Source organism: Melospiza georgiana, chromosome 4, assembly GCF_028018845.1.
Source record: "Melospiza georgiana isolate bMelGeo1 chromosome 4, bMelGeo1.pri, whole genome shotgun sequence".
NCBI classification, from domain to species: domain Eukaryota; kingdom Metazoa; phylum Chordata; class Aves; order Passeriformes; family Passerellidae; genus Melospiza; species Melospiza georgiana.
Genome location: NC_080433.1, coordinates 18822403 through 18849973, shown reverse-complemented (window position 1 = coordinate 18849973; position 27571 = coordinate 18822403). Strand labels below are relative to the sequence as shown.

The following is a 27571-nucleotide window of genomic DNA, read 5'->3' as shown; positions in this document are numbered from 1 at the left end:
GAATTAAAATAAAGAAAAAAGTATTATGAAATTCCCCTTTTTACTCTTCTTATCACACCAGAACACCTTTTTGCTCTGTGTCACTGAGCAGACTGTCATCTGACTGGAGAAGAGCCTTAACATAAGTTCTATTTTCATAGGTTCTGCACAAATACAAGCACTTGTACATTTTTTTCCTACGTAGTTAAGTGGTATTAAGTTTTAAAAGCACAACAAAAAATCAGCTGACAAACACCTTCTCTACTTAAATCCTTAAAAATCAGCAATTCAGTTTGTTCCTTAGCAGATGATTGCACAAGTTTCTTGATAGGCTGGAACTGACTCTGCAGTGCCAGCATCATATGCCATGGTGGCCTATGTTATGTTGAGTCATAATGGTTGCCAGAGCTAAAACTTGTTGTTTTCTTTCCTTAAAAAAAAAAAAAAGCAAACAAAAAAACATGAAAAATACCTTATTTATCATGTTTTTTTATTACATCTTTATGCAGGTGGTCTCCATACCAGGAGACGAGCCTGATTGGGCAGGAGACTGGAGCCCCGAAGGGGAAATGGGCGTCTCCTACCCCTTTTGGGAGGGTTGGCAGGTACAACATGTGGTGTTATGTGAGTCTATGGGAGCATCTGATCTTTTTTCCCCCCTCACAGCGTGGGAAAGTTTCCAGTTCCACAGCACCAGTCTGGTCTCCGTGTGTGGCTTTCTCCATAAACGGTGGTGTGGAAGTGTAACGCATGCAGCGCATGTAATTTAAATCTCGAGCATGTGCCAGATACTCTTATCATTCTCCAAGTGGATGCATGGAAGAGCTTCGTAAAGGGGCTCTGTCTGGCCCTGTCTTCTAAATTTTGTTTTGCTTTTCATGTATTCTTTTTTCTTTTGATGTAGAACTCCTTAAAGACTTCAACAAGGCGAAAGAAGAGAACGTCCTTTAAAAGAAAAGCCAGCAAAAGAGGAAATGATGTAGGTATTCAAGTGCTTTGGATATCATGGTCCTTTTGTTTAAATGTCTAAACACAGACTTAAAAGTTTTTAGGCTTTTTTTTTCCTTTTTTTCCCACTGGAATGTTTAATGTATTTTTCCCTTGGGAAATTCCATGATATTGAATTTGTTGTTAGAAGAGGTAAAACTCATATGAAAAATTTTATTTTCTGAGTTGATTTTTTCGGGGAAACAAATGTACCATACTCCAGAAGGACTAGCGCCCTAAAGAAAGAGTGTTCCCTGGGGATGTAAGAGACTCAGCTCGCACCCTTTTTTTCCACTAAGCAGAACAGGGGAGTGAAACTGGGGTTGTGAAACCCATGGTGAGTGCGCTGGTGCAAGGCTGTGGCCCGGATGTGATCCGTTTTAGGATGTCTTCTTCAGGGGATCTTGTATTAAAATTGGACCGCAGAGAGAAAGCAGTTTATTGATCTATTGGTTTATTTACCATGTGTCTATAGAAGACCTTGCTTCCATATCCTTCCTAGTGGATTAATTATATAGACAAGCAGCCATGAGAGAGGTGGAGGGAGACTCACCCCTGCATAGCGAGGGCACTTTTGTTCAAGTCCTTTTTTGCATGGTGGGAGAATTGCAGACCAGAAACTGGATTCTGTGCCTGTGAAAGCCCAGGACAGTGCCCTCATTACTGGGCTCTGGGGTGTCCTGCAGGGGCTAGGGAGTAGGGAGGTAAATATTTTTCCCAAGGATATGTCATGTTGGATCTGTGACACATGTTCAAAGGTGGGAAGGCAACAAGGCCAAGAATTTGAGAGCAGTTTGTCTGCAAATAAGTGCTTATGCAACTTGTCTGTTATATGGAATTAATGGAAAAAGTTAACTTATTCTATTTTCTTTTGGAAAAACTGTATTAGAAATAACACTGTCTCTGACACATTACTAGTGTTGTGTGAATAATTGTGGGGAATAGGGTCAGAAATAATCTCAAAAGGATTTTGAAATAGTTGTAAGCTACCCTGAAATTATATTTTCCCCCTCTTATTTTATTCTGTTGTCTCAGCTGGATAAATTGCTCTAACTGGGCACCACATTGACATGGCTGTACTATTTCCAGTACCTGAGGTAGTTTGGCCAGAGCTAGGTTGGATCTTCTCTGTGTGCTTTGCCAAAGAATGTTACATCCCTTGTACTGAAGCTGTTTCTTGCTTCTGTTTCTCAGGATAACAAAGGCCGGCCTTTTGTGATAAAGCCTATCTCCTCTCCGCTCATGAAGCCACTGCTGGTTTTTGTCAATCCAAAAAGTGGAGGGAATCAGGTAAGATTAAGCTGTGTCTGAAGTTTAAGTTTAACAGCAGGGTTTTTGCAAATGACACTATTTCTTGGCCAGTCAGATAGAAAGGACTCTCTGCCTGAAGAAGCCTGAAGACCTTCCTCAGAAGAGGTCCTTGCTGTGGGATGGCCTTTCTGCTTCAGTAGAGTTGGATGACTGGAATGGATTTGAGTTTTTGAGTGGCTGTACTCCTGTCTTCAGGTTCTTGAAAGGAATCTAAAATGATGCTTTGGAATTTTTTCAGATTTCATCTTTTCACAGAGAATTTAGGTTTCCAGTGAAGCTTTTAGACTTTATCCAAAAAATGGTTTAGCTTTGCTAGGAAAGGCTTGTTAAAATTACTGAATGTGAAATGACATATTCCTACAACATCTAAGAAAAATCATTAGTGGTCTTGGACTGTATCACAGAGACCATGTTGCAGTGACTTCAATGCAGCAGACTTCTTCCTTAGGATTCTTGGAATGAATACTTACCAAAGTGAATATTGCCCTGGTTCTGCCACTTTTTGAATATCTAAGAATTGGAGTGCCTTTCAATAAACAGGGCCTTGTAATAGGAAAGAATGGTGTAAGATACAACAGAGGCCTATAGAGCATGGAGTATAGGCACTGCTCATTTTCTCCTCTGTTAGAATTAGAGAGGATATCAAATTCAAAACAAAAGAAAAAAGATGCTTCTTTTCACAGTCTGTAGTTCAGTGAAAAACTCCTTGCATCAGGATGTTGTGGATGCTAAACATAGGCTGAAGGAGATATTTGGAAGTCAAAAACCGTGAAGTCCTGTACCTCCCTCTGGTTCAAGAGTTCTATGAACTGCACACAGCTGAGACTGGAAGAATATCTATGGCAAACATCCCATTATTTTCTCTGTTCTTATACCTTTTCCTAGGTACTATGACTGCTATTCTTGGTTCTTCACTTCAGGGAAGGTGTCAGGCAGAAGAGCCATCCTTAGGAAGGGAGAGCTATGGAAAATTCCTGATGTGAACCCTCAGGCCATGTCTGAAAGGCGTTCTTGAATTAGAGCGCAAGCTCAGCCCATAGAGTTCTTAGCTCCCTGCTACTAGTTAGAAATCCTGTCACTTTGTGTCTGGGCAGAACGTGAAGGAAGGGATTTGAGTGGGAATATAAACCTCAGAGTTTGAGAAAACAGAAATTATACCATTAGGTTGTGGGCTGGCCACACTGCATAGAGTGAGGGACCATTGGGGCAGCTGTACCCCTCAAAGTCCTTGACTCCTGCTTCATTAGATGGAAGAGGTTACAATGATGACTGATCATCATGGTGATGGTGGAGGCCACTGTCATTGCTTGGACATTGGGCAGCACACTGTTCAATGTGATGGGGATTTTGGCTGCAATCCTGTTCAACTTCTTGCTGTCATGGATAGCTGAGGGTGAGGTGGGATAACAGAGGTTTCTTCTTGTTGCAGGTGGTGAGAAGCAGGAGAACAGGTTGCTGTGGGAGATGAACCTTTGGTCTGACCCCAACTGCCTGTTCTTATGGACCATTAGTGATCTGTGTTGTTGGAATTGGTCTATATGCCTGCATGTGCACCTTGTCCTGGATTGCTATCCTACAGAGCAGTCATTTGCTATGCCACTTTTTAGTTTGTCTTCTTGTTTTATGTTGGTTTTATAAAGCACAGAAAAAAAGAAAAGCAGTTAATAATGCACACTATTGTTTCCAATAATCATTAAACTGCTCATAACTTCCCATCCTTTGATTTTTCTCTCTTGCCAGGGCACCAAGGTTCTCCAAATGTTTATGTGGTATTTGAATCCACGCCAGGTCTTTGATCTCTCTCAGGAAGGGCCGAGAGATGCGTAAGTACTGAAGCCTTCATTGCTGTGCACCCTATTTCTGATCTGGTCAGGAAAACAGGAAAAGATCCAGCTTGGCTGGATTAGTGACTATGTGAGGTTTACACATCCAGGTTTTGGTAGCAAGGAGAATATTCTATTTGTGGGGTGCCCCGATGAAGGAAGGAATGCTCCAAGTTCTCAGAAGGCTAATTTATTATTTTGATACTATATTATATTAAAGAATACAATACTAAACTACACTAAAGAATACAGAAAGGATACTTACAGAAGGCTAACAAGATAATGAAAACTTGTGACTCTGGAGAGAGTCCCACCACAGCTTGACACTGATTGGCCAATGAGTGAAAGCAGCCCACAGATGAAACCAATGAAACAATCACCTGTTGGATAAACAATCTCCAAACACATGCCACATGAGCAAAACATAGGAGAAGCAAATTAGATAAGAATTGTTTTCCTTTTCTCTGAGGCTTCTAAGCTTCCCAGGAGAAAAAGCCTGGGTGAAGGGATTTTTCCAGAAAATGTGAATGCCACAGGGTAAAGGCTGCAGTGGGGGGTTTTGTGAGAATAGGTCAGGAGCTGCCTCCATCTCCAGACAGAGGCAGGTCCAGATGGCTCCAAGGCTCACTGAGGATCCCAATGCCTGACTATTCCCTAGTGAATGAGCATTCCAGTGGGGTGAGGCTGCCTCCAGTTCAGTACTTTTCTTCTGCCACAGCGCTGTGCAACTGTCCCTGCTCACTGAGTAAATAACTCAGCTTAGCCAGACAATAATTCAAGTGCAAACCTCTTCCAAGGGAGAGAGTACTTCTCTTTAAAGGGCTGATTTTTGCTGCCAAGGGATGAGAAACCATCCTTCTGTGGTACTTGACGTGGGGATACTGACTTTTCTTAACCATCTATTCAGAACTACTTTCACATTTTGTAAATATGTTTTATATGTTTTTGTAAATATTTTTACTATAAATATTTTACAGTAATAATGTAAAATCAAATATTTAGAAGAGCAGTCCAAATGTTTCCTATTCAAGGCACCCAAGCTTTTTATTTTCCTGCAGAAGTACTTGCACTGCTGTTCTCTTGTAATGTTTAGAAGCTTTAAGTAAGACATACATTTTTCAGAGCTGTATAATGGGGAAAAGGAGGGTTAGTCCTTTGGTCACTCAGCTCTCTACATGTGAATGTCCCCACCTTCATTAGAAAATATTTCATTATGGCTTTCTGAATGGTGCAACTGAAGGAGCAGGACTTCACCAGGTGCTTTTTTTGGTCTCTCTTGTTGATATTTAGATCACATATCCAGAGAAAGAACTCTATTACATATTCTTGCCTTCTGTGGTGTTAAAATACAGTCACTAGTTGAAGAAGCTGTCACATTATACAAGACTCAGAAACGGTAGCTCAACAAGTCATGATGAAGAACATTAAATGTTGTTTTAAAACCTCAATGTTTAAATTTGTTTACTTTAGGGTAAGAGAAAAATGAAAGATTTTGACCTCCCTAGAGGGAATATAAAAATCTGGGAAGATGCTAAACTGATCAAACACTTGTCAGGAGGTGCTGCCTGACATGGAGGAAGGCCTCATTTCACATCCTGGTGGTTTCACATTTCCACCTCTACTCATATTCTTAGTAGTGAATATTTGAAAATGCAGTAAGTGGTGGTTACACTGTCACTCAGCAAAATGCATTAAAAATGTCTGCATTGCTGTTCTTATGTTTTTCTCCTTTTTCCTCCCTTTTTCTCCCTGGGCAGGCTGGAGCTGTACAGAAAAGTGCCGAACCTGCGGATCCTGGCGTGTGGCGGGGATGGGACGGTAGGCGGCAGGGGCCTGGCAGTGCCATGCTCTTTGGCCAAGTGATTAAACTCCTCACAGTGGTGGGATTTCCACCTCACCCTCCTGCAGAGGCACCGAGAGACAGCATATCTTACACTTGTGAAATCTAATATTTGTTTTGCAATTTTCTGTGTGCTCTGGCCTGTGAAGATATGAGGCCAGGTTCTCATGTCCAAAGCTCTCTCTCCTTTATGCATAAAGATTTTGTACAGCTTAAAAGGAATAAAAACTAACTCTGCTGGCCTCCTCTCATTATATACACTACATCTGAGGGTTAACTTAGTGTCTGGGAGCCATTATATCTTAATTTTTGCTCCTTCCTGCTAGACCCTGGCAGATCCAGGTTCAGTACTTTTCTTAACAACACAATTTCTGTGTTCCTGGATAAGTGAATGGGGTCAGGTCTTGAAAGGATTTGTGCACCTTCATTTGGAGAAAAACTCTGCAGCTCATGGTCTGAAGGTCATGAGTGGTAATGGAGTTATTATAACTGCATTCTCTTTCCAGTACTTCAAAATATTTTAAATCTCAGTCTGTGACACTGAATGCTAATGCAGTTGAAAAACTGACCTTTAATCTCTAGGGGCTCAGTTCCTCAACATGCATTTGATGGCAATTTTAGCAGTAAGAATGATAAGGAAAATGCATTACTACTTACAAGATCAGTGATTGGACAGAACATTTCTATGTAGATGTTTAGGGCATGGAGACCTGGTTGGTTTATTTTGTAGAGAGCTGAATCCCCTCTTTTAGTTCACCTTAGCTTGAACTTCTGGGGGATTTTTTCCAGCTTTTGTGGGTTCTTTTAAAACCCCAGGGGTAGGGATCTTAATATCAATGTGTCCCCTGCAAGAATGAAGAAAAAATCCGTGATAAGATAAGACCACTGCCTTGCTGGTACATGGGAAAGCAAGACATGACTGTTATGGAATGATGAACTTTTCCTTTAAACATGAAAGGCAGTCCTTTAGCCGGAGGCATCAGCTAAGAAAAACTATTTCCATCTGTTTTCTTTCCCATCTGAGGAAAGGGGAAAAAAGATTATCATTAAGATATTAAAAGAGAAAAGAATTCAGCTACATTAAATCAGACCAACCTATTTCCCTTTGCTGAACTGTGCGAGAGATGGCAGCACCTTCTCATTAGTATGAGCACTGCTCCACTGTTACCTCTGCTGCTGCTCAGTTTGAAATAAATTAATATCTAGTTATTCCCAAAGCCATTACATCTAGAAATGAAAAATCTGGCTCAAATGGACTTAATGAATATGCAATGAGACCAGATGTTACCTCTCATTATTGAGGTGAATCAGAACTTTATAGTAACTTTTCCATTGTCACTTCAGGGCAGAAGTGGAAAGCTTTGCTTTCAAAGCAGTCAGGAGCTTTCTGTTTACAGGGCAATGATAGTTATGTGTCATCCCGTATTGTGCAAGTAATGTACAAGGTTTAGAAGTGACCTCAAGTTAAATAGCAATGTTGTCCTTATAAATGGAAATTTGTTCGTCAGTTAAAAGCATTTACCAAAGTGGTGGGTATTTTGATCTTACCTGTAGCAGTGGGAGGCTGAAGCACAGATGTGTGGATTAAGTCAGTGGCAATGACAACAACCAACTTCTTTAAGAAGTCCTAGCCCTACTGATGTTATCTTGACTTGTTATTCTGTCTCCTGTTATCAGTGCAGAAGTATAGGTATTTTGAAAGAGAGAGGATTACTTACCTCTGAAAAGCCCTATAAAGACCTCAGTATTTTTGGTGACATCCAAGGTCATGAGAGCTGTAAGTACTTGAGATGGCTGTTGTCAGACAATGAACTCAAGTAGGGGATCACATCCCACATGAATGCTTTAATAATTGGATGATTGGTTATGATAAATAGCTGTCTGATAAATGCCATTTGTGCAAAATTAAATTTATTTTGAAGAGACTTGGAGAAAGAAACACCCTAGAATACTAAATAGCATGGTGGTTTCTGTATTTATCAGGCCACCTCCTCTGCAGTCCTTCAAAAACTCCAGCTATTTTTCCTGATGGCTATGCTGGATGCCTTTTGTGAAGCTACCCTGGTTTGGGTTGAGAACATCTTTGAAATCACAGTAATATTATTTGGGGCGAGAAAATTCAATCCAGCTATAGTAAGAATTTAGGTTTTCTGTCATATTTAAAAGTTCACATTTGCAGTAGAAACTGAATCTTTGAAAATGGGCAACAGGAAAAAAAATCTTATGTTATTTTTTATTAATTCTTTATCTAAAAATACAGCACAGGTTCTTCACTTTAAAAAAAAAAGTGACAAGTAGTTTAAGGAAGAGTCCTTTGCTTTTGCAACAAGAATTTCAGTCATCAAATTTTGATAACATCTTTAGCAAAAATTCTTTGTCCCGTTTGAAAATTACCATTTAATGAGAGCAAAATAATTTACAGTAATTTGTTCCTTCTGGCTAGATTTCTATTTGAAAGCTTTATGTAGTCCAGAAGAAAGATAGAAGAAATAGCTCTCTGAAATAACTAATAGCTTAGGATACAAAAGAAACAGATTCACTGTTCCAATTCAAAGCCTCCAACCCTGAGCTGTAGTCTGCCTTTTAGTCTAGTCTTTTATTCTCTTATTAGATATGTGTGTGTGTGTATATCTGTATATATTATATATATATATATATATATATATATATATATAATTCCTTGTACTGATTGAAATAATTCAGGACTAAGGTCTCTTGTATGGGAGAGGGAGACTTGTGAGCAAGTTCATGCTTGGCAGGACAAGTTCTGAGATGCCATGCTGTTTTAATGCGTCTCTCATTTTCTTTCATAGCTGTTTGTCAAAGGTTGAGTTTCTTTTGACACAATGGTAATTAAAAAAAATTACCTTGAATTGTCCATATTATTCTTCATTCATTTTTAGATTTCCTTTACTTGATCTTCTCTGTAAAAAAGAATATTGTATGATCAAAATATGTCTTTTTCCTATACAATTCCTAAAGGTTCTCCTGATTTTCCTTTTTATAGGTGGGCTGGATCCTGTCCATCCTCGATGAGCTGCAACTCAGCCCCCCACCTCCTGTGGCTGTCCTTCCACTTGGCACTGGGAACGACCTTGCCCGCACCCTCAACTGGGGTGGGGTAAGGACTGGCTGGGGTACCTTTATGTGGGGTTCTCAACTTGCTGCTCAGATTTAGTTCTGTGGGGTGGAATTTCCTTTTGGCTAAAATAGCAGACAGGGCTGTGTCCAAGGTCTGTTTTGCTATGGCAGAATGATTTGCTTCAATTTGCAGTCTGGGATTTTGAATTACTAATGCTGTTGTTGCAATAAAAGTGTACACAGATCTATCTGGTATTTCAGGCCAAGTAAAAAGAACAGTAAACAGGCTTCTAATTGAAGCATAATTTAAACTTTCCCTTTGTTTATCCTTTACTACAGCACTGGGCTTATTCCAGGAAAGGCAGATATTCTTTGAATTCCTCTCCATATGGTCTTACTTTGCCTGCCCTAGATTCTGCACCTCAATAGTCGCTTATTAAAATGTTTGATCAAAAATTTATCGAGGGTTTCAGGCATGTGTGAAAGGAGGGAAGTCTGTAGGTAATTGGAAACTCGATTTGTTTTCATCATCTGTGGCTGATACTCTGGTCTCTCTGCTGTCAGGGTTACACAGATGAGCCAGTGTCCAAGATCCTGTGCCACGTAGAAGATGGAACCATTGTCCAGCTGGACCGTTGGAATCTCCAGGTTGAGCGCAACCCTGATTTGCCCCAGGATGAGCTGGAGGATGGGGCACGTAAGGTTAGAGCCTGCTGTTTCCCATGGGACCCACAGAATGCTTATGAACCTCTTTGGGTTACACTTTAAGCAGTATGGGTGGGGAGTTCTGCAACTTTTAAATTTTCTATTTGCATCTCTCCCTTTGATTCTTTTCATGTGTCAGTGATTCCAGAGTTGTGTGAAAGGCATTTATTTGTTGTTTGAACAGCATTGGCATTGAACATTTATGTCAAAGATTAAATTCGTGAAAAAAAATCCCTAGCATTTTATCAGAAAGGTCATTGTTGCTTTTCTCTAGTTGCAGGATAACTGCCATCCATTCTCTAATTAGAGAAAACTAAAAAGAGGATGTAAAACTTAATTCTTTAGAATTTTGCTTATGGGTACCAGCTGTTTCCTACTTCACAGCAAGGTGTAGTGTGTTTTTGTATTTAACTTCTTTCTATGTGGGTCTCCATATAATCTCCACTAGTGTATCTTGGTAGTTGAAGAATGGGAAAATTTTTGCAGGGAGAACACATTGGACTGAAGATGTTGAAAAACACCACAAAAATAAAAACCTCCTGATTCTGTGAACTATTTTCTTCTTCTTAGTTAAAATTTCCAGCTTATCTATTGGATGCTACAGCTGCCCCTCTACAGCCCTGCTGGGTGTGTGAAACAATGAAGAGGCCAGATGTGTGCCTGCCTGCCTCGTGCATCCTCAATAGGATTAGGGCTTCTTCTCTGGGACTTGACTTGCTCCTGGTTATATATGGAGCGCGAAGAACACAGCTGGAGCTTCATTTGCCATGCTGAGCTTGAAGAGCCAGCAAAACCTTTGAAAACCTTTGTGTTGGTGATATGTTAAGTGGTGCAGCCTTATGGGAAATCTAAATGACAACATAAGGAACCCTTTGATGTGCTAACAAAGACACACATATGATCATAAAGCACTGTAGGTCTATTTGTGTTCTTCAGGCTCTTGTATCCAATTATTTTCCACAAGCCATTCCTAACCTTCAGAACAACCTTCTGCTTACGTTTCCCTGATATGTTCCACTTTGTTCTTAGTAGGTTTCCATGATGAGCCAAATTTAAATAGTTAAACCCTGGTGTGTTGAGAAATGTTCCATTCACGCTGTTTTAATGTCTCTTTATTATCTAATTGCAGCTTCCCCTCAATGTCTTCAATAATTACTTCAGTCTTGGATTTGATGCACATGTTACATTGGAGTTCCATGAATCCAGAGGTAATATGAACTTTTTATTTCCTTAGCCTTGTGGATGGGCAGTTATTTTATGAATAAGAAATAGAGTTGGATTTAACATCCTGTTCTTATAATTTAGAAGTAAAGCTGGAGCATAAAACATTAAGATACATAGAAGAAGAAAAAGTGATTTTGTCATGAGTTTCCAAGGGACTTATGATTAAGAAATGAAAAAAGTATAAAGAAGACTGTAATGTACTGGCAAAAAAAAGGCTTAAAGGGAAGCTTCACAGAGTGTTAGATCTTGTAAAGGAGATAATATAGAAGTCAGGTGTGAATGTGGAAGTGGAGGGAAGAGAACAGCCACAAGACTGGAAGTGGCAGGAATATAATTTTTTTCTCAAACTGAACAGCTGTTACCCATGGATCAGTATACCATGCTCTGGTCTTGGTACAGACCCAGAGTTCTCTGTGCAAGTTAAATTCCTGACAATTCTGTGCACATTTAACCCTTTGAGCAGCTGTAGCACCTTGTCTGTCCCCTTGCCAGCAGCAGTTATGCCACCCTGTACAGACTGACAGGCTTAAGGACTGATACGAGCAGCTTTGCACTGATATGAACAGCTCTATTTATATGGTTTAGGCAGGTGTGCTTGTAGAAACAAGCCTTGCTCACGTGTCTGCCTTCAGCTTTTGGTTATTCCAGCTTTATATGCAGGTATTTTTTCTGAAACATAGCCTTCCTCATAGTCGCTGTCATACTATCAGAGTGTCATTTCAAGATGAAAAGATAGCACTCTAATGCCAGGCTAAATAAAGAGAAGGATACATGATGGAATGAGCTAATGCATATTTTATGATGTTTAAGACTGCTTCAAGCTTTAGGAATAATAATGAGGGGCCACAAAAGGGCACAGGAATGAAATTATGACAGCTGTATGCATTTTTTTATGAGTGCATGTCACTCTGCATTGCTAATGTGACTGTGAATATACTGTATAGATTAAATGCATGGCTACTTTCTCATTTAATGGAGGCATTATTTAATAATGAAGTTATGGAGCCCTATAAAGGATGAATGTTATTTCAGACATGCCAGGGTTTTAAAAATTTACACGGGTGAAAAAGCACTTGGCAGAGCAAGCTGAATGTCTGGGTTTGTATGGCCAGGAGAGCTTCTGTAGCACAAGTCCTCACTGCTGGTGTCATCCTTGTCTTCTCAAATGCTAAAATATATGAATCCTATGCATTTTAGAAGAGGATAGCTTATAGGAAAGCCTTGAAAGTGTTGTTGGTGTGTGGGTTGGTTGTATTGTTTTTCATGTGGACTTGGGGTTGTTCTGCCTGGAGACGAAAAGGTTCCTGGGAGCACTTCACAGAATCACAGAATTTTCAAGACTGGAAGAGACCTATAAGATCATCTAGTCCAGCCGATGTTCTAACTGTTCAACTAGATCATGGCAGCAAGTGCCACATCCAGTCTTTTTTTGAATTCTTCAAGGGATGATGCCTCCACCACCTCACTGGGTAAATGATTCCAGTTTCTGACCACTCTTTCTGTGAAGTATTTCCTTCTTACTTCTAACTTACATCTACCTTGACGCAACTTGAGACTGTGTCCTCTTGTTCTATCCGTTGTCGCCCGGAGAAAGAGGCCGACCCCCAGCTCACTACAGCCACCCTTCAGGAAGTTGTAGAGAGTGATGAGGTCACCCCTTAGTCTCCTTTTCTCCAGGCTGAACAACCCCAGCTCCCTCAGTCGCTCTTCATATGGCTTGTGTTCCAAGCCCTTTATTAGTTTCGTTGCTCTCCTCTGGACACGCTCAAGTAACTCGATGTCCCTCCTAAAGTGAGGGGCCCAGAACTGGATGCAATACTCCAGGTGAGGCCTCACCAGTGCCGAGTACAGGGGAAGAATGACCTCTCTGTTCCTGCTGGCCACTCCATTTCTGATACTGGCCAGGATGGCATTGGCCCTCTTGGCTACCTGGGCACACTGCTGGCTCATATTCAATCGACTGTCAACCAGCACCCCCAGGTCCCTTTCCACCTGGGCACTATCCAGCCACTCCATCCCCAGCTTGTATCGGTACAGGGGATTATTATGGCCGAAGTGCAATACTCGGCACTTGGACTTATTGAAGCTTTTTAGTATTTGAAGGGGTTTTATAAGAAAAATGGGTCCTGTTTCAATACGACAAAGGGACAATGGCTCTAAGCAAAAATAGTGCAAGTTTGGACTAGATATAAGGAATAAGTTTTTAACCATGAACACGGTTAAAACACTGGCACAGGTTGCCCAGAGAGGTGGTGGGAGCCCCATCCCTGGAAACACTTGACGCTGGATTGAATGAGTCTCTGAGCAGCCAGATCTAGGTGAAGATGTCCCTGCCCATTGCAGGGGGTTGGACTAGATGGAATTTAAAGGTTCCTTCCAGCCTAAGGAATCCTGTGGCTTGGTGAATTAAGCAATGCCAAGCAGATTATGACCTTATTTACCACTGAGGATAATCCAGAGAAATTCTTAGCAATGGTAGCAAAATGTAAAGTACTTTCACAGCTATAGCACTTGTGCTCTTGAGGTAATTGACTGCATGAATTTGCTTATGTGGAGCTATTGTAATCACATATAGATTAAAACAAATGAATATCATGCCTGAAAACCAAAATAAGATAAATTGATATGAGCTCTCAGCCAATAGGACGCTTGAAGCAGTAGATATTGGTCAGCTGTTATATTTAGAATAAGCAGTGATTGCAGTGTCTCAAAGGAACCTATATATTAATGTGGTCTTTTCCATGGCAACCTCTACACTTGTGACTTATCAGATTGAGACTTGAGGTTGGATCCAAGTCTGATGGATTTAGCTCTGCTTTTTTGGGAAGTGTTCTGGGTACTGGCTATTTCCTGCTTCCTCCATTGGTATCCTTATGCTTTGGTAGAGCATGGAAGATGCAATTTATCCCTGCTGACATGCTGTTTGATCCCTCAGCTGTGCAGGACTGTTCATTTGCAGGAAACTTCCCCACAGACACAGACAGAGTCTAACACATTCAATTTTTCTATTTTGTTGATGGTTTAGGAACAGTGAGGATGGAATGAGCCTTGGATATGCACTCAATAATTTACTTCTTCTAATAAACCTAAGGCTCTATTTTCCATCGCACAGTCCTTCCACCCTACCCGTGCTCATCTGTGTTGGCAGAAGTAGGAGCAGTAGGTTGAGGGACTGCTGAGTCCCTGACATCAGAAAGGTTCCTTTTCCTGTTCTAAACTGGGGCTTTAATTAGGGAGAGTGTTTGTCATAAGGTCCAGTGCTGTGGTGTCTGCTCTCTGGAACCATTAGGGAGACTCACATGAGGGTATGTGCAGCACAGGCACTAAGTCTTCAGAAGCCTTCTGCTGCTTAGCATGGGGTGTTGAGACTCTCTGCCAAGAGCTATGAGCTCAGTAAGTGAGATGAGATTGAATTATGCAATTAAATTAGTTGTTTGAAGTAGAAGTGGCCCTGACTGAGTTTGAGTCACCTGTGACACAGCAACAGATATAGTAACTGCGCCAACAAGCAAATCAGAAACCTCAAGCAGCTCATTCTTACAAAATGGAGCTGTAGTTTGTGAGATGTAGTGGCTTTCAAGAGAACTGGAAGTATTGTTTTAAGTGGTCATTTGAGAGGTAATTTGGATGTGTCCATGCTAATGTGATGCTTTAGCCAGAAGGACTGCCTTGGTAGTTTGATGTTTTCACTAGAGAATCAATGAGCCAGGGTGAGACACTGGCACTAACACCGAGTACAGGGTCAGAAGGGCTGCTTCTGGAATCTCTAGATGCCATAAACAAGGAAAGCAGTTTCTAAGGAGGCTCAAGAATGAACTATATTCTGGGAAATGTGTCTCATATAGGGAGATTAAGGGAACTCCATTTAGCTTATTGGAAAGAAGGTTAAGAGGCTATTTAATTGCTGCCTATAAGTATTTACTCGAGGACAAGGTATCTGATAGTTGAAGGCTCTTTAATCTGATAGGGAAGTATAACAAGATTTAGCAGTTGGCAGTTGAAGACTGAAAATTTCAAGATTGGAAACCACCACATTTACTTTAACAGTGAGAATAATTAACCATTAGAGGTACATTACTACTAGACTTAAAATTCTCCATCTCTTGGAGTCTAATCAAAATGAAATGGGTTTCTAAATAGGTTTTAGAGTAACCAATTCTCTTTTTCCTTTTTTTAGTTTTCTGCAGAAATCTTTGGGTAGAAATGTCTATTCCTTAGTAACTTTTAACAAATCAGAATTTAGGGGCTGTTTAATCTTGTAATTTACTAATGTTTTACTCCTGGTTCAAAGCATGGGTTATTGTTCCATAAATTTCTAATAATTCTTACAGATTTGTTCTCCACTCTTAGAAACAGAAGTCTAAAAATTCTATTCTATCATAAAATGAATAGCCTGAGAGGTGCTAAATTACTGATTGAATTGAATTCTTGTTACCTCTTTGCTCTATTTCCACACTCTACAAGAAAAGGGAAGAATTCAATATCAGTGTTTGAAATCTGATAGCAGAGAAAGGCACAGATGGGGGACTCACACATGGAAAACATATTTATGGTAATATTTTCTATGAGTGATACACTGAAAGCACTGTAGTGTTGGCAGAGAATGTGAAGGTATGATGAAATCTGTTTGTTTTATTAGGGTGTTCATACTTTTTTTTCTCATCCTTTCACAGAAGCAAATCCAGAGAAATTCAACAGCCGATTTAGAAATAAAATGTTTTATGCCGGGGTAAGTAAAGATTTGTCTTACAGAATGGTGTTAACTAAGTTGCTTGAATGTCTTCTTAATTACCTTCCCCCTCATTTTCTCACATCAGGAGCTCATGCCAGTTTATTCTGCCTGTTACAATTTCAAGTGCAGTCATGCTGTTTCTGGCAGTGCCACACACAGGTGTCTGTAGGAAAGAGCCTGTGGTACTGTTATTATACAGAGGTGGACAGGTGAGAAAACTGCCACTCCTTTGGACACTGTCCTGGTCATATCTTGGTCCCTCTGCTTCTCGCTTATAAGATTCTCAAGGCATTGCTCTGCTTCTTTCAGGGCTTGGGCACTGCATTGGTACTGACTTTGCTGGAGGAATTCTCAAAATTTTGACCAGTATCTTTGTAGCTTTGAGGAGCAGCCTTGGATGTAGGATGGTGGGGAGTGCAGGGCACAAATCAGACATTTGGAGTGGTTAATGATGGGTGAATATGCTCATATAATTACCCACTTGTGCATTCAGGAGGCAAATGGACAACACTTCATTCTAAAGCCATTAAGAGTACACACTAGTTTGGTAATGAATGGCATATAATGTATTTCTGGGTGATAACACCCATGTGCCTTAAATATGGAAACAAGTATGTGAGCAAGAATTTGTGCTTAATGGTTCAGGATACCATTGAACTTTGGTGTTCAAGGACTTTTTTTCAGTTAAGCTCTCAAAAGCAGAAGTATCACAATTTAAAACAATAAAATCAAATTGCGTCTTCTGAGAGAGTAAGTTTGGCCAAAGGAGGGCATATTGGCAATTAGCTCTGTGGAGGGATAAGAACTGAGGGGAAAAAAAAAGAAGAGAGGTGGTGTTGACAATTCCTGCACTGATTTCTGTTGCAGGCAGCCTTTACAGACTTTCTGCAAAGAAGCTCAAGAGATTTATCCAAGCATGTTAAAGTTGTGGTGAGTATAAGAAATTGTGTCATAGTGTTGTGGGGAGGGGGTGGAGGTTTGGAGGGAGAGTGAGGTGAGAGTTTAATGGCTCTGTTACTTTTCAGTTTTGAGCATGACATTTGCAACACATTCCAAGGAAAGTCTTGGGAAAGTTGTTACAAAGCAGCAACACTTCTCTTGTCTGTGGCTCCATTCAGCAATTTCTCTGTGCTCTGTCACTTTGGCTTTGTAGTGTGATGGTACAGACCTGACTCCAAAGATCCAGGAGCTGAAGTTCCAGTGTATAGTGTTTTTAAACATACCCAGGTAAGCTCAAGACAGATTCTTGAAGTTATGTAACAAAAATAACAATAGTTTTCAAGACACCTAACAGATTTCCTCGGCTGAGTGAATGTGCAAGAAGCATTTTCTCACCTCATTGAGAGCTGGCTCCTTATAATGCTGTTAATGAGCTATGCAGAATGGCTTCAGAGTTCAGAGTGCAGCAAAACCATTCCTTAAAAAGTTGAGTATCCTGATGCAGTAGAAATGCTTAACAAGCACACTTTGGAAAGCTGTGCATCTTACCTGCAAACAAGTTATTAAAGAGATAGATACCTGGTCTTTTGCTTAATTAGAGTCCAAGTGTGGAAAAAAAGGACAGGGAGAGGAGGGGACAGAAATGGAGAGAGGGGAAGGATGAATATTTTAGCAGTTAAGGAATACCAAGCTGCTGAAAGAAGTCACAGTTTTAAACATGTTATAAGGTGTCCTTAATAAAAATAAGGCTGGATTATCAGAAGTTGTTGGTCTCTTGTTCTCTAGAACAGTAGTCTCCAAACTTAATTGTGCATTTCTGTCAGTAAAAAGCTTTTGAGAACCACCTCAATAAATGTATATTTATCAATTATATACATGTTCCTCTATTCTAGTATTACAAAAAATATGTATGTTTTTAATGTTTGTTTTCTTATTGAAAGTAAAAGTAATAGTTGTCTTCAAACACTCTAATTGTCTTGTCATTTGTGAATTTTTCTTGCATGTACCCCACTTTGGAGACCATTGCTTTAGACAACCTCCTACTCTGCTCCACAGGCAGTCCCAAGCACTTAATCTTTTGAGTCCTGTACTGCAAGCTTCTGCTTGGTGTCACCTCTCCAAAGTTCCCCCTTCTACCTCTTTCAGATTACTTTTACATTTATTCTCTGATGGTAGAAAAGAGAGATGCCTCAGCTGTATCTGTTCCTCCTTCTTATTTCTCCCTGCCCACTCAAACTATGCAATGTTTTGCATTCCTTGTACTGAGCTAGCAGGGAGAGGGGAAAGAGGGGCAAAACAGCTTTATGGCTCAACAGCTTACCAGCAGGAATCAAAGCAAATAGGGAGTGCTGCTGCTCTCTGACCTATTTCCTGGTGTTTCCCCATTTTCCTCTCAGAGAGGAACCTGATAAAGTTTATGGCGGGTACACCTGAGGGCGTTGTATCAGCTTGGGAACAAAAAGAACAGCCTGAAAGGCTAAAAGTCAGGACCTCTCAGGGCAAGCTGCTCTCTCCAGCTGGCTCTCCAAACCTGTCCCTGTAGGTATTGTGCCGGCACGATGCCCTGGGGGAACCCTGGTGACCACAGAGACTTTGAGCCGCAGCGTCACGACGATGGCTACATCGAAGTCATCGGCTTCACCATGGCCTCGCTGGTGAGTGCAGGGGGTGCTGCCAGGCTGGGAGGGCTCCCTGGGCAACTCTGCAAAATACTCCTGGTTACTGAAAATCAGATGTGCTTCCCCATAGTCAGATGCTCTGCTGTTAACTGGCAGAGTCAAATACTTCTTTTCTAATAAGAGAAGTGTTATTTAATAATCAAAAGTATTACTTGCAAAATGTGGCTGAGTTGCATGCGCAGTGCTCTGAAGTTAAATGGCAAGTTTAACATACAGTAAGAACAGTATGATAAGAGCATGAAGTCATGATTTTACTGTGGCAATGTTCTATGATCAAATAAACACTCCCTTTTCTCTTTAACTTTTGTATATTTCATTCTATTGCAGTAAAGTCTCTTTTTAAGTATTGCTGGCATATAAATATGAAATATTATATAAATTCATGTCCATTCATTAGATGGACATACAGTTTCTATATGTTCACCAAAAGTCTTGTGAAACTTTAGCAATAGATGTGGAAGACTTTATTAGTATTTCTTGCGTGAATTTTATCTCTCCTTTTTATTCTGCTAGAAAAAGGAAATTCAGCCAACAATTTTAATTTGTTAATTTGTCAGTGTACTTTCTTCCAATGCCATCTTTAAAATGAGCTAAAATTGAGATACCATAAAAGCAATCTTGCTGTAAATATCCTGGTGTCCTGCTATGGCAGTGGCCAAACACTCTGACAGTGCCTTCAGGGGCTGGTTAAATGCAGACAGAGTTGGCAATTTTCCCCATGCTTGCACCAGCCTGCCTAAGGCGCTGCAGCTTGGGCTTAGTGTGGCCAGCAGAAGGCCCACAGTTGGACTTGCTGGCAAGTTTTTATAGCTGACACAGCTCCATACCTGGAGGCCTTTGTTGCTGCTGTCTCATGTAAGCTAGTTTAAAACAAAGATGGATAAGCCTCTTTTAGCTAAACTCCCTTGTTGTGTGACCTGCCCTCAGACCATGTCACTTTCAGTAAATACCCACAATAATGGTGTTTGTTTCCTCAAAGAGGAAGTCAAGCAGATCTAATCTTCAAAGTAAGCAAAAGGCAGTTTTGGTCAATCTTTTCTTTAAAAGTTTGGCTGAGTTAAGGATACCTTCCTGGATGTTTTTTGTTTTTTTTTTTTTTTTTAATGGATCTAGTGGATTAGGGAAATAACTGGCAAGAAAAATTTTGTTTATTAGCCATCTTGTGGAATAAAAGTGAGGAGAAGTTTAGGACATGTTTTTGAAAATGCTGTCAAAACTTTAGCATGTACAAACAGACAGTTTTCAGTCAGAGGAGTTGTTTATTTTTGTCTCTAACACAGTTCTAGTCAATGGAAGTGACTAGACAGGTCTCAGAAGCTACCAACAATTTCAGTTAGGGCTGAATTTAAGAAGTAGGGCCCTTTGAGCTTCTGATTCTCTTTAAAGGAAGCCTGGTTGAGAACTGTGGGTCTACAGGTGTGCTTTGGTTGTGATGCTGAAGAATGATTATAACCCTAGACAGCTTTGATATAATCCTAACTTGCCTTGTATGTCTCAGATGTGCTTGTTGTACCTAAGTGAGTCTGTGAAACCAAGGGAAAGAACTACTTTTTAAAAAGCATTTTTAATTATTGGTCATATTTTCAATTGATCCATAATATTAAGTGCACAGGCCTTGACTTGTGTTTACACTGCTCTCTGTTAGCATTGCATTAATATCAGATTATTTTTCTGCATCTGAGAGATGAGAATGAATTGCCAAATAATAGTCATATTCATTTAAAAAAGCACTTTGCCCAAACATGTCTGCCTTGAACTTGAAGGATCTGCTCGTTGTCTTCCTTGCTTAATTTCTTGGAAATGAATTCTTTAACATGATATTTAATTATTTTAACAAGGACCTTCTGCTTGCTCTTTTCAGCCTGTCTAATGTTGAGGTTGACTTGATGTGTAAGCTTTCATAATAAAAAATTTAAATTTACTAATTCACATTAAGGACCATTCTGTTCAGGAAGGGGAAATAGTTTTTCTGTCTCGCAGATGTATCTAATTAGGGATGTTGTTTTAAAGAGCAAATAACTATTAGCATGACTGTTATTGTAAAAACAAACCAACCAAAACAAATTGAAAGCTTTAGGAATGAGCACAGTTATTAATTTGTGTGCGCACATGTGTGTATATATAGATGATTAGCCCTATAATGCATGTGAGTAGATATCTGCTTGTTGCTTTGCAGTTTTGGGTGAAAATGCTTTCATTGTGCTCTTTCAGAGTAACTTAGGTATGGAGTACTGTGTAAAGGACGCTGCCTTTAAAGTGGCATTTTGGATTTTTTAACTGCCTCAGCTGCCTCTGTTCTGAGCTGTCTTTTCCCTGCTTGTCGGAACCCAGGACATCTCTCTGGCTGTCCTGGATGGCTTGAGTCCCTGCCAGGGGGCTCAGAGGCCTTGGCACAAAGCCCAAGACACCTGTGACTTTGAATTTGACCCATGGAGCAAATTACCGCCTTTATATGAAGAATTACAAGTCAAGAAGGTTTAAGTAGAATAATAGTTAGCTTGTTATAGAGTGAAAAGTACAATTTTGAGGTTTCTAGAATTGGGCTCGGGGTCCCAAGATGGAGGAATTTGGATGTGCTTTGTCCTTCTTTCTCCTTCTTCCTAGCCCTCATCTTCTGGGTGATGGTGGCACTTTTGGATTGGTTTAAGGTAGGGACGCACTGAATAACATAGGTGATAGGTATTGGGAAATTATTGTAAATAAAGTACACGTACTTTTTAGTGTAAAAGACAACACTGACCTGCTGAAGAGACCTGGCAGGCCAGAGAAAGAATGTTATAGATAAGAAATAATAAACAACCTTGAAAACCACAGCTGAGGAATCCTGACTCCTTCTTTGACTGCCGGGCTGGGAAAAGACTTGTCGGTATCTCGGGGTCCCTCTGACCATCAGAGACTCCAAGACCTGCTTGGTGTTTTGTTTGTTTGTGTGTTTTGTTTGTTGCTTGCAGGCCGCTCTCCAGGTGGGCGGCCACGGGGAGCGGCTGCACCAGTGCCGGGAGGTGACGCTTCTGACGTACAAGTCCATCCCCATGCAAGTGGACGGCGAGCCCTGCCGGCTGGCCCCCTCCCTCATCCGCATCTCCCTGAGGAACCAGGCCAACATGGTGCAGAAGAGCAAGAGGAGAACATCCATGCCTTTGCTGAATGAGTGAGTTGCACACGTGCATGTCCTAGAGGCAGGAGGCCCGTGTGGGGCAGTGTATTCTGTCATGGATTTTGCATGTACTGGACTTGCAGCGCATTTGAAAAATAAATTAAAAAATAAAAATCACATCTTCTGAAGTCCCTTTTCACTCTATTGTAAATACTTACCTGACTTTCTTTTACTCTTTATCTTCTGAGTTACTCTTGTCTTGCTTTCAGACTGGTGTTCTATCTTTCTGTTATGTATTTATTTATTTAGAGAGGTTTCTGCAGGCTTGGCAGTGTGCCCCTTGGCTTTCGATGGTTCTGCATATGTATGCCATTTGCCCTTGAAGTTTTTTTGATTTAGTTTCTCAGCTTTATTGATCTGCTTTTTAAGCTGCATTGAAGACCCTGTAAGAAATTGCCACAACCAAGAGCTCATCAGGACATATTTCAGTCTTTGCTGTGAGCACATGCTGCCTGGCAGAGTCTATGGAGAAAAATTTGAATGTCCTGAAAGAACTGTTTGTACTTTGTAAGAAATCCTTCTCCAGTATAGAAACTCAAATGAGAAATGATTATTGTAAATGTGACTAGAGAAAAGCTGATATTGGAAACTAGTAGCTTGTGAAGAGGAATACACAGGACTAACATTCCTTTTCATGATTACACTTTCTTTACCAGCACTGCAATTATAATTTAATCAGAAGAAACCTAAATAGTAAAATTTTGACCCATGAAAGTGGCCACCCAATAAAATAATTTAGATTATTTTGTAGAGGGTATTATTGTAATCCTTGTAGAGGTCTTTATTGCTGGTAAAATGACTGTTGCAAGGGACTTTGCTGTTTTTCATCTAATATTACAAATATGAAGCCAAACAGTCGATCCCTTATCCAAAGATACTGAACTAATGCCCTGAAGTTATTAAGGATCCACATTTAATTCAAACACTCATCCACTGAGGCTTTAATATTTCTGGGGAAATGGGTGGGGGAATTTTGCTGTTGCAATTGTAATGGTGAGGCAAATTCTGTGAAGAGATGTAATACCTTCCAAAAGACTAACTCCTATAACTGGGAAAAAAGGACAAGATCTTAGGCACACCTTTTCTCTTCTGCTATCTTAAAAGTTGTGTCCCTTACAGCTGTAAATCTAGAGAAAGATCCTGCTTTACTTCAAACTTTGACTCCAGTCCTTAAGAATTTTTTTCATTCCCTGGCTGTCAATCTATATTCTATTAATATAATCAAAGCCACCCTGGTTACTTTCAACAGGTTCCTATTCAATTTAGCACTTTGTTCTCTTACTGAGACTAATTCTTTAAGTTGCAGTAGAAACCCATTTCTCTAATGTGCAATTTCTATTTGCCTGGAAAATACATAAGGTATAATCATTTTTCTTGAGCAGAGAATAGCAGACTCTTAACTATGGGCAGCAGGGCCCAGTTTCACCCAACCACAACTCCTCACTCTTCAGTGAAAGCAAAGGGCAGCCCTGGGACATCTTTTTCTGCATTGAAGGAGACTAATGCAAATGTAAAAAGAGAATTCATGGTATTTCAAACTGATAATTAGAATGGGTTAGGTTTGGGTTTTTAGATCTGAATTTAAACTGTGGTAGGGAAATCAAGATTTCTAGTATATGCCAATTGTCAAGGGGATATTCTTTGTGGTTTAGCTTGATTTAAATGTGCCATGGTACACTAAATTGCTGTCAGAGTCCTTTGATTTGGCTGACGTATTTTTCTGCAGATCTGTGTTTTGGGAAAATGTAAATGATCTGTCAGGAACTGTAGTCTCAGCTTCACATATCAGAAACTGTGTGTGTAGATATTTACATCTATTTCTATATATATCTGTATATGTACTTCACTCTGAGGTGTTGAAAAGGAAGGAGAGAGCACTTGAATCTTCTCTTACTGTGATAAAAAGTAAACGACTTGGTAAAAGCTAAAATCTAGGAAGATTATTAGTATTGTAAGAAGTTCATTCAATATAATTCTGATTGGTAGTATTGCACAAGTGAAGAAATTTGTAATATGTTTATCTATTTTTCTTAACTTGATCTCTAGGATATAAATCCTTGTTCTGTTGGAATCTCCCACTGAGCCTTGTACGGGATGGACATGATAGATGAAGGGTTTTTTAATGACTATCATTTAAATGTTAGATGTGTGAGATAAGTCAGTGGGTCTGGAGCTATCCTTAATTACTAGACAGCTCTTCTTGAGCTCCTTGCCAGGAAAGCAATTAGAAAATTATCTTGGTCACAGAAATGCAGATTTATTATTATTGTCAGCTTTGATATTATTGCCATATAAAAAGTGGGAGTGAGTAGAAAAAGACTTGACTTGAAGAAGTTTTACACTGCTTCTGTATTTTTTGTCCTGATAATATTTTTTCTAGGTTTTTTTTTTCTCTTTGAAACACTTGTTGCTAAATTCTCATTCCCGTTCTCCACTATTGATCACAGTAGAATGTGCAAGAGACAACACAGCTTGTTTTCTGTGACTGAGCCAAGAATGTGGCTGTTGAGAGCTATACCCAAAATTAGGGAGAATAAGAAGAGAAACTGTGGTTCAGCTTTTCCAGAAATAATTTTCTGAGTAAAAACTCCTGCATAGTATATTCCCCAGTAAGTTTCAGTTAATGAACACTTGCTGAATTGAAAAATTTTGCTCTCACTGACTTTTACTTTGGCTTGAGGGAGAGCACCCTGCATAATGGAAGAGAAAGAAGAGGAAAGATCTTCTAGATAAGACATATTTGATGCATTCAAGAAAAAGAAAGGGACCATTTGAATATAAATACTAAGGGTGAATATAAACACTAAAGGTGAATATTAATAAAATGCAAGTTTCCCTAAGGTATGAGCAAGAGGAATGGAAACAGCAACTTGTCATTGTAGATACAAAATCTCCAGTAAGGGTATTTTTTCCTTAAACAGTAATTAGTTGGTCAACCCTTGGAGACAATTCCATCCATCTGGATCTCAGCTTTGATGTTTGTTTGCATTTCTGGACCTGCTTCCAAAGTCTTGTTGCTTTGAAAATTTTCAGTGCCTGTGGAAGAAGTTCTGGGATCCCTTGTCTTGTATAGTTATGTTCTGGGCTTTTCACTGCTCCTCACTTGTGTCTTTAGAAAGCTCCTGTGTGCCACATAGCAGTGATTTTCTCCATTTGCATGTCTTCAGTTGCTCTTGGCTTCCTAGTGTGGGCTCAGAGCTCTGCATGGCCCTTCATTCAACGTTTACGTGACACATTCCTTTTGTTTCTGTTTAAATGTTGTGTGCGTCTTTCTCTTTCTTTCTTCTCTTCCACTCCTCTCTCTGTCTCACCTTTTTTTCTTGTCTGTCCTCACTGTGTGCTGTTTTTCTCCTGGCCACTCATTTCCTGCTGCCTTATAGTATCCATAAAGTGCAGTCTGCTGACCTGAGGAGAGTCTCGGCTCCCCCTGACTCCTTCACTGTGTGAGTATCTGGCTTTTTTCTATTCTAAAAGTTCCACAGCCTTTTGTTATTACCCTGTGTCATTCAGCTTAGAGATGGGGCAGTAAAATCCAGTGACAAATGGGAAGAGGGAGCTCAGATGACAGCATGACTGATGGGGCACAGTTCCACAGTAGCCAAGTAAGGTGAGCAGGACATGTCTGGTGATGGGTGACCTGGTTCAGCCATCAGCCAGCTCCCCAAACATCCACGGTAACAGGCACATCTGAGGTTTAATGCCAGGCATCATTCCTGGAAAGAACTGAGATGAGATATTTTCAATCCAGCACAGGAGGTTTCCTCTGAACATGAGGAGAAAATGCTTTTTATCATAAGGTTGACAGAGCGCTGGCACAGGTTGCCAAGAAAGGTTGTAGAATCTTCATTTTTAGTCATAATCAAACCCTGCCTGGACATGGTCCTGGACAGCCTGCTCTAGGTGGTCCTGCTTGAGCAGGGGCTTGCACCAGATGACCTCTAGAGATCTCTTTCAGCTTCAACCATTCTGTGATTCTATGAAATTTCAGAAAGCTCCAAGTGCTTCATTACTATTTTGGAGAAAGGAAAGATTTTCAGTTTGGTGTGCCTTTTCTGTGGGTCCAGTTTGCTGTATTCTGCTGACAAGCATAAAGTAATGAAACCAACTTGCCTCACCAATTCAGCATCTGAATCAGCCTCTAGAAAAAATTGAGGTAACCTTTATTTCTTACACAGAACTTTGAGCTGTGTGTCTAAGAGAATGAGTACTATTTCCAAGCTCAGGGATATCCCTTGGAAAATGACCTCCAAGTTTTGATGCAGTTCATTTTAATGTCCCATTTGATATCAGCTGTCAGAGTAAAGCAGGGAGAGAAAGACATGCAAGCCCCAAACTAATTTGAAAGTCAAAGTTGTTCTCTATCTTAAAATCTATAAAAATAGATTAAGCATGCTGCTGCACTGGGGCTGCCAATTAATGTGTCTGGCAAATTAAAATAGGAACCCATGAGGTAACACAGAAATATGATTTGGATTATGATGGCTTTGAGATTCAAATATTGCTTTGTGGTTTTTTGTTGAACAACATAGAAGACGACTGAGTTCCAGTTAGTACTGAACAGCAGGGCAGATCCTACAGAGACCTGGTGATGGATTATAGCCTGTCTTAGATAAATGTCAGGATTTCTGCAGCAGGAGATGCATGGGAGTTTAGGGCAGCCAATTTATTAGGCTCATGTGGTCTTTTTTTGCAGAGACAGTAGAACTGTAGTGTGATCCATTGCAAATGCTTATACAAGGTGTGTAAGTAAATACAAGCATTGTATTTTTGAAGGTCTTTTAAAAGGAAGGTGAAAACTTGCATTTTCCTGCTGGGTGTTCAGAGATGAGAAGATGCATATGTGAGAGTACATTTGTCTTGTGTGGTTGATGCTGGAAATTACCATTGAAAAATGAGATATTTACTTGTGTAGCCCCTACATTTCTTCTACAAGTGGAATAAACACTGTGGGTAGGGTAATTTTTTTTTCAGTTACAAAATCTGCATAAATAAAAATACAAATACCACTGTATTGGTAAATACTACTCCTTTGTGGAGTTTGTGGTAATGACTGCAGCAGAGGATGTGTATAAAACCTGTGTGAATAAAAAAAGAGTAATAGAAAATAGTATTTTTGCTTTTAGAGGTTCAAATGCCAAACAAAATCAACCTTCTCAGGCTGAATATGGTTACTGTTTATAAGAGGAGAGTCTAATAAAGAACAGTAGGAGGCAAAGTATAAGGGAGAAAGTAATAGAAAGAGAACTGCTCTCCAAATGCAGAGTTAAGGATGAAAATGCTTAGAGATATCTTCTTTTTTTTTCTGAAACATGATTTATAGGGAATTGAGTCTCCTCATTTCTTATCAGTTTTTTCTGTTTAGCATGTGGATTTCTGAATGTGAAGCTGTCCTTGTTCCCTGGCAGCCCAGAAAGCCAGCCATAAACTGGGCTGCAGCTGAAGCAGCATGGCCAGCAGGTCCAGGGAGATGATTCTGCCCCTCTGTTCTGCTTGTGTGAGACCTCACCTCTAGTGCTGCATCCAGCTTCGGGTCCCCACCATGGCAAGGATGTTCACCTGTTGGAGTGAGCTCAGCAGAGGGCTCCCAGGGCAATTAGAAGGATTGGGCACCTTTCCTATGAGGAAAGGCTGAAAGAATTGGGATTGTTCAACCTGGAGAACAGGAGCTTTGGGGTAACCTAATTGTGGCCTTCCAGTACCTGAAGGGAGCCTACAAGAAACGTGGAGAAGGGACCATTTACAAGAGCATGTGATGAAAAATGGAATAATTTCAACATGAAAGAGAGTAGGTTTGGATTAGGTATTGGGAAGGAATTCTTGACAGTGAGGTGCTGGGACAGGTTGCCCAGAGAGGTTGTGGGTGCCCTATCCCTGGAGGTATTCAAGGCCAGGTTGGATGAGGCTTTGAACAACCTGGTCTTGTGAAAGGCGTCCCTGCCCATGGCAGGGGAGTTGGAACTAAGTGATCTTTAAAGTCCCTTTCAACCCAAAAAAAATCTATAATTCTGTTTAGAGGGATTATTACTTATGGGAGAGCATGCTGTGCTTGGAAGGGTAATGTGTGAGAGAAGCACAGTTGGCATGCAGGAGAAGAAAAGCAAGTTTCAGGATTCC

The 27571-nt window shown here is 40.3% G+C and overlaps 1 protein-coding gene across 4 annotated transcripts in view; it reads left to right on the top strand.

Moving 5' to 3' along the window:
- Positions 1 to 27571, top strand: part of DGKI (diacylglycerol kinase iota) — a 200668-nt gene that overhangs the window by 102007 nt on the left and 71090 nt on the right. For 2 of the 4 annotated variants that reach the window (XM_058023130.1, XM_058023131.1), the window contains 13 exons: positions 489 to 584; positions 884 to 958; positions 2161 to 2256; positions 4018 to 4100; positions 5858 to 5918; positions 8948 to 9061; positions 9586 to 9723; positions 10856 to 10934; positions 15624 to 15679; positions 16550 to 16612; positions 16836 to 16909; positions 18165 to 18276; positions 21252 to 21451. In XM_058023130.1, coding sequence (XP_057879113.1) covers positions 489 to 584; positions 884 to 958; positions 2161 to 2256; positions 4018 to 4100; positions 5858 to 5918; positions 8948 to 9061; positions 9586 to 9723; positions 10856 to 10934; positions 15624 to 15679; positions 16550 to 16612; positions 16836 to 16909; positions 18165 to 18276; positions 21252 to 21451 — 1247 coding nt within the window. The remainder of the gene's footprint in view (positions 1 to 488; positions 585 to 883; positions 959 to 2160; positions 2257 to 4017; positions 4101 to 5857; positions 5919 to 8947; positions 9062 to 9585; positions 9724 to 10855; positions 10935 to 15623; positions 15680 to 16549; positions 16613 to 16835; positions 16910 to 18164; positions 18277 to 21251; positions 21452 to 27571) is intronic. The other 2 variants (XM_058023133.1, XM_058023132.1) reach the window with 1 other exon arrangement.